The sequence below is a fragment of the Centruroides sculpturatus genome, unplaced genomic scaffold (genome assembly GCF_000671375.1).
Source record: "Centruroides sculpturatus isolate CEXI.00-Female unplaced genomic scaffold, Cexi_2.0 scaffold135, whole genome shotgun sequence".
Taxonomy (NCBI): domain Eukaryota; kingdom Metazoa; phylum Arthropoda; class Arachnida; order Scorpiones; family Buthidae; genus Centruroides; species Centruroides sculpturatus.
The window spans coordinates 109,460-116,495 of NW_019384343.1; the positions used below are offsets into that span (position 1 = coordinate 109,460).

A 7,036-nucleotide genomic window follows, 5' to 3' on the forward strand; every position below is an offset into this window, starting at 1 on the left:
GTAAATTAAAACCTTTGCAGATGGACCATCTCTTAAAATATACTTTCTCTCTCGTCTCTTCTATTTGTTTCTCGGATTTCTTAAGTGAAAATATAGAAAAAAAAAGAATATATAGTCTCCAATCGTATTCTTGGTTCTTTTCTGGCAATGTTTCCGTTACTTAGTTGCATCTGCTTTAGACTGGTTTAAATTTTCTATCGAACAAAACATCTGGGATGGTGTATTAGCAGGTGTTTTAGTTAACCTTATTTGTCAACTAAAAATTTCAACTTCAAAATAATAATAATAATAAAAAACAATTAATGTAACAGTTAATTGTTGTCATTTGTTTTTTCGAACAATAATCTATATCACGTGCATGTGAAATTGATCAGTTTGATTTAAAATTTGTCAATATCACTAGCGTTAATTGTATTTAGTTAATCAATATCACATGGCTTGTGAAATAGACACCTTTAGCTAAAAATAATTAGTATCAAAATCTTTGTATTTAAGTAGGCTAATATTTAATGCCACATAACTTATGAAATAAACAACTTTGATAAAATGATCAATATCAGAGATTGAATTAAGTTTAAATAATAATCAATATCAAAGCTTTAATTATATTTAACGATCATATGAATTATAAACACAGATAAAATTATCAATATCAGAGATTAAATTTAAATAATAATCAATAACAATCAGCCAGTGAAAGTGAACATTTTAATTTAAAATAATCAATTTTAAAACATTTAAATTAAATTAAAATAGTCATCAATATCATCCAACATATGAAATTGATAACTTTTCCTGAAATAAGCATAATTAATTCTGCTGAAAATGATAATTAATTTCAACAGAATTAATTATATTTAAAATAATTGCCGATATCATCAACAGATAATTTTAGCTAATATTAATCAATTCCAGAGTTTTAATTATATTTAAATAACGATTAATGTTATTTAACCAACACGAAACAAACAAACTAGCTTACAAACTACATCGCGTGGCCGTATCTAACAAGTGACGAACTAGGAAAAACTTGAATTACTATACACTTCCTGTGTTTTTTAGATGTTTTTCCGTTAGAATATATTAACATTGACCTGGCGCTTCACTGGACAACAATATATCTTAACAGGAAATAGTAGAAACCATAACGACAGGAACTTTGCATTGGTAGTTAGGAAAGGTATGACATAGTACAAATATTTGATAAGATTGTAAGAAATTGCAAACTTATGACTAATTCAGATAAATAATAAGTTGTAAGAATGGCCTTCTAAAGGCTTTATTTACTGATAATTAATTCAGATTTATAGTTATTATGTAATTTAAAGGAAGAATGTAAACATCTTTCTTTAAAATATTTTAAAATTTTATAAATAAAACAGGTTTCTCAATTGAAAAAATATATACTGATAATGAGATTTATTTGTATAATTTTTGCCATTTGGAAGATAATTTATCATGATAAATATTAAAAAAAAAAGAAATAAATTGAAGTCTTAATGTATATAATTTTAAATAAAAATGCTATTTATAGAAGAGTTTTTCCTTGAAATTTTACTTAGAACTACAGTATATGAGAAAAGATCTTAATTACCAGGGCCAAAATTTAGAATTTTTTTTTTACCTTAATTCTACATATACGTAATGTAAACACATTTTCCTTAAAGTTTATGCAATTTTTTTTATCAATATTAACTTAATTAATACGTCACTATCAGTCTATTTTACTGTCTAGTATGCAGAAAACGATAATCATTAGCATCATTGTTTATCATACGATATCATATTACTAGATAGAAGAAAAATAATTGAGAAAATAAACAAGTCTTACACTTAATAGAACCACGAACGTTGTTATATGATACCTAAGTAAAATATACTTTTAGTTTTCGAATATATGAAGTAGAAAAGTATATCCTTACCACCTTTAAACTCCAATCAGTAAGATTCTTACTTATAATTAGTAGAGAGTACACCAAAATGGTTTTAAATAGATTGTTGCTTACTCGTTGAAGTAAGCCAAAGTCCAAAATGAAATGCTCCAGTAATTGGACTGGGAGTCAAAATATTCAATTTTATAAGTTTTTAATATGAATTTACGATAATTAAACTCCTATTTAGAATTTAAACAGTAGAAGTGTCATATAAACTAGCAGATTTAACAAATATATATATATATACTGTATACACACGCTGTTATACAAGTGACTATATGCACTATAATTTGTAGGACTTTATATAGGCTGGGTATTTAAAAATATTAATTAAATATCTGACAAAAACCTTCAAGGAATTGACTCACTGACTGACTCACTTGAAGTTAAAGGATATAAAAATACCGAGAGTGGAGCGAACAAAAAAACATGGCGACGATTTTTTTCTTAAACATTAAAATATATACAGAAGAGGGATAGAATGATAATATATTTTGTATTATTATGAAACTTTTTAAATAGAAAAATACCTAGACTTAGTGACATAATGCGTGTTTCTACAATAAGATTGCCTAAAGCATTTCTAAAAATTTTTATGTAACTTGAATTATTATAAATCTATGTTCTTTATTTGTTGCATACTTCCTCGAAGTGTCAAATGTCTACAGAATACCACATTTTTCAGGTTATGAATCATAGATTCTAATGACTCAGGAAAACAAGGACTATAAATTATCTAATAAAACATTAATGTTATCGTATGATAATTGATTTAACAGGTTTTGAGAATAATACATAAGATATATTTTTATTTTTAAAAATTCGTTGTTATGTAATGCAAACACTTTCGATTTAATTTAAATCAAAGCTCCCAAAAAATTATTCCAATAAATTATTAAGAATTTAAATTAAAAAAAAAATAATGAAAAAAATTACGTACATTAAAAAATTAATTTATATCAATTTTAATTTAGATTAAAAAATCAATTTATATCAATTTCATTTTAATTTAGATCAATTTCAAAATTCGAGTTTTGAAATTGATCTAAATTAAAATGAAATTGATATAAATTAATTTTTTAATCTAAATTAAAATTTATTTCAGTTTCAGAAAAATATTAATAAATTTGGATGTAATCGATTAAATTATTTTAATTGATTAAATTAAATTAAATTGTTTTAATTGATTAAAAAATCAATTTCTAATAAAAACAAATCAAATATATAAAAACTTTAATAAAAATTAGAAAATTCGAGAAATTTAATTTTTAACTATTTAAATAATTTCGTCCTATAAACAATTTAACCAATAAAATTTAATTAATTTCATTTAAAAAACAGATCATTAGATTTGGCATAACTTTGTTATTACAGTATAATTTATAATAAAGTTCATATGGCACAAAGTTTAGCCCTATTTGGGTACCACATGTTTTCCGTCAGCTGCACTTAATACTCTATTTATGTGTAAACTGAAGCCCTTTTATGTTAGACTCCAGATTCTTTAGAATGTATGCTCAAAACCTAAAATGGCACCATAAAAAAGATCCCCTGTCATAGAAATTTAGCATTGCAAACACAGAAAATAGACATTCGTAATCGTTGATTTTAAGAAGAAAATTTGATATTTAACATAAACATTATTATTTTTTTGAATAAATGATAAGTTACAATTTTATTTTCTAAATAAGATAATTTAAATTAATACTTTATAACATACATTCTTATTGTAGTAAGATGTAGTATTGTCTTTGAGAGGTGGCGCCATCTTTCGATATCTTCATTCACTATTGATTTTTACTCGCTAGATGGCGCGAGTATACGGCACTAAAAGAAAGTAATTCTAGTCACACCTGTGTAAATAATACCGTTTATATATAGAGATTTCGTCACACAAGTATGAGTTCATACAAGGCTATATTAATATCGCAGTGTTTAATTTCTTTCATTTTTTTAGGGGAAAAAAAACTGAGTTTATTTAATATAATTATTTCATAATTTCAAAAATAATGCTTTATTTATTTTTTATTTTTTAGCTAATTTCGCGCCAGAACGCTTAATTAATAAATTTCCAGAAAATAACAAAAAAAAATTTATATTTTTATTATAACAATTAAAATTGTTCTGTTAAAAATATTCAGTTTCATATTTAAATACGTAATTGAATATTTTTAATTTAATAATAATAGAAAAGAACTCAATTAAATTTATACATATGAAACTGAATATTTTAAAATAAAATTTAAACGTAATAATGAAAATTTTAATTTTTATATTTTTCTTTATTTAGCAAATATTTTTATAATAAAATTTACAATTTATAATAAAAAAAAGCAGTCAAAAATGAATGTACTTTTTTTTTATTTCTTTTAAAATATTTATAAACGTAGAAAATTAATTATAATAATAATAGGCCTATTGAACGACATCGATTTACATTATAAAGCATAGAATTTATTTTAATAAATTAATAAAATTTTACCCGAAAAAAAAAATTAAACAAAATGAGTTATAATTATACAATTTATGCATTTATATATATTTAATATTTTTTTTTCTGTACATATTTCTATATTAATCAATTATTCTTAATGTTATCGTTATATATTTTTAAGTGACATATACACATTTTTCTTTCTCTACATCATTATGGATCACCCGAATTTTTATGCTCTTTAATCCCAACTTTTCACGCTCTAAAAACAACTAGAAAAGAAAAGTGTCAAGCCTCCTAATGAATAATTTAAGAGGGGAGTGACGCAGAAGACCAAAAAACCAAGTAGAAAGCATAAAAATCCGGGATTTTTAGTCACCTTTATGCATAATATGCTCCTATACCATTTGTTCTATGCCCATGATGGGATAGAGCATGACCAGATATATTAGGATAAAGGTTACAAGCACCGGAAGGTGTAGCAGACCAGTATGATCCAGGTACAGCCGCTGGTGTAAACAAAGGAGCTTGTGATGTACTCGGTCTTGTGCTAAGATAATTTAATTTCGGTGCATGAGCGTGATAAGGCGGCAGAAAGAAATCCGATTGAAATTTATATACCGGACTATCGTTAGTGGGTGGTTGACATGCCTGGGCTAAACCGTGAAAATCAAACTTGTACGCGTATCTTTTACCGTGTACTTTAGTCATAATATTCTTATCGTAATAGTACCTAAGTGCTCGACTTAATTTATCATAGTTCATGTTTGGTTTACTCTTTCGTTCTCCCCATCTCCTAGCCACTTCTTCTGGATCAGTAAGCTTAAATTCTCCATTAGTACCTTCCCATGCTATGCAATTGCAGTTACTAGAATCGGAAAGCAATTCAAGAAGGAATTGCCACAGTTGTATTTGTCCACTTCCTAAAAAGAAAATAGATAAATAAATAGAAAGAAAGTAAACTGAATTAAAGCAATGCAATTCATTTAATAATATAATAAATTAGCTGGTTATATTGCATATAACTGAATTAAACTTAGTGCTTATGGCAATTAAAAAAAAACATTCTAATCTAGTAATAAAAAACTATTATAAACGTTTAATTAATTAACTAAACTGTTAAAAGGCTGCCAGAATAGGAACTAGAATATTTAAATATAAAAATTTATCTTTAAAAATAATCATGTTTTTAAGTAAAATATAAACGAGTAAAACTTAAAAAGTACATTTTTATATATTAAATAAGCATTTTAAGTACATTTAAAGCTATATAAACGTCTGAAACTTGCTATTAGATAAGCGATAACTATATTAAAAAAAACGTAGAAAATAATCGTATAAAAAAATCGAATTTATTTCCGATTAAACTATGTAAACAAATAAGAAAGATATTAATCAAAATACATTTGAAAAAACAAGTCGAATAGAGGACAAAAAATAAAATAAAAAATTAAAAAATAACGTCATAAATAAATAAGGTAAGAGATCGTGTCTAGATAATTAAAATATTCTTCTCATAAATTTAGTGGAGGGGAGTAAAAAGGTAATTTATCCGCCATCCATTCATTGAACGTAGAAAAAAAGAAGTTAAAGCGATTTTCGGGAGTTAAATGTTCGTGACTAATACAACAGATTGGTGTGCAACTTGCCGTTAAATAGCATCCTCACCAACTTCGAGCACGTTAATGGCGGTAAAATGATATGTAAATAAGTCTTACCGCAACGTGGAGTGCTCTATGCACCGTTAAGCCTGCAGCAACGAGAGAGTGCACTTTACTCTGCACACCCCCATTTTCAACCCTCGAAACCGCTGTTTTCATCCCCAGAAGCTCCCTTTTTTCCTCTCTCTCTCTCACTTGTGATCTTTTCTATGAAGTCTCTCGAGTGTTATTCATTCTTTACACACTCTAACATGTGTGGGCGGTGCGATAATATGTTAAAGATTTCATAACTAGGCTTGCTAATTTTCTGTGCATCTGCTTCATTCGAATCGCATCTGTTGCCTGATTGTTATAATGAATTTTATTTATTTTTCTTTTTGCATTTATTAGTATTTTTCGTGAGAAATTATAACCAAAAATTTAACTTGGATGTAAAGTATATCGATGTATATCTCTATGGTAGGCTTTAAAAACATAAAATATCTTTCTCATAAATAAAGAATTATGCGCGAGGAAGCTTATTATAAAATGTATTATTTAAAACATATTTTAGTATACATATATCTAGCTTATATACAACGTTTTCTCCTTTAAGAAAACAGATTAAGTCATAAATTTTTATCAAAAATTTTGATATATGACCATTATTTATACCGTAAACGTTAAAATAAAACAATATAAAAATGTTTATTTTAGTTAAATATTATTACTGATTATTTATTGCTTCTATTGAAGAAAATTAATTTATTACGCACAAATAAAATATTATTTAAAATAACTTTTATTTACTTTAAAAATAATAAAAATAAATCAAAATTTTACGTTAAAAAATTAATTATAGAGTATGAAGTAGAAACAACTAAGTAATAATGGCTTTTTAATTACTATTTTTCAATAAAAATATGAAAAATAATTAAAAATTCTTACCAGATAAATGAAAGTTTTTGATAATTTTCATCTCGCATAATTCTTTAACAGGTTTCGGCAAATCGTGTTCATCAAGATAT

The 7,036-nt window shown here is 25.3% G+C and overlaps 1 protein-coding gene across 1 annotated transcript; it reads right to left on the reverse strand.

Moving 5' to 3' along the window:
• Positions 1-4,462: 4,462 nt before the first annotated feature.
• On the reverse strand, positions 4,463-6,272 carry LOC111634754 (transcriptional regulator ERG homolog). The gene is made up of 2 exons (XM_023379598.1): positions 6,087-6,272; positions 4,463-5,291 (listed from the first exon to the last, which is right to left on the reverse strand). The coding sequence occupies exon 2, from the start codon at positions 5,131-5,133 to the stop codon at positions 4,750-4,752; it is 384 nt and encodes a 127-aa protein (XP_023235366.1). The 5' UTR covers positions 5,134-5,291; positions 6,087-6,272; the 3' UTR covers positions 4,463-4,749.
• Between the last annotated feature and the right edge of the window lie 764 nt (positions 6,273-7,036).

Excerpts from the sequence above, each read along its gene's own strand:
- LOC111634754 (XM_023379598.1), bottom strand. The coding sequence starts at position 5,133 with ATGAACTATGATAAATTAAGTCGAGCACTTAGGTACTATTACGATAAG.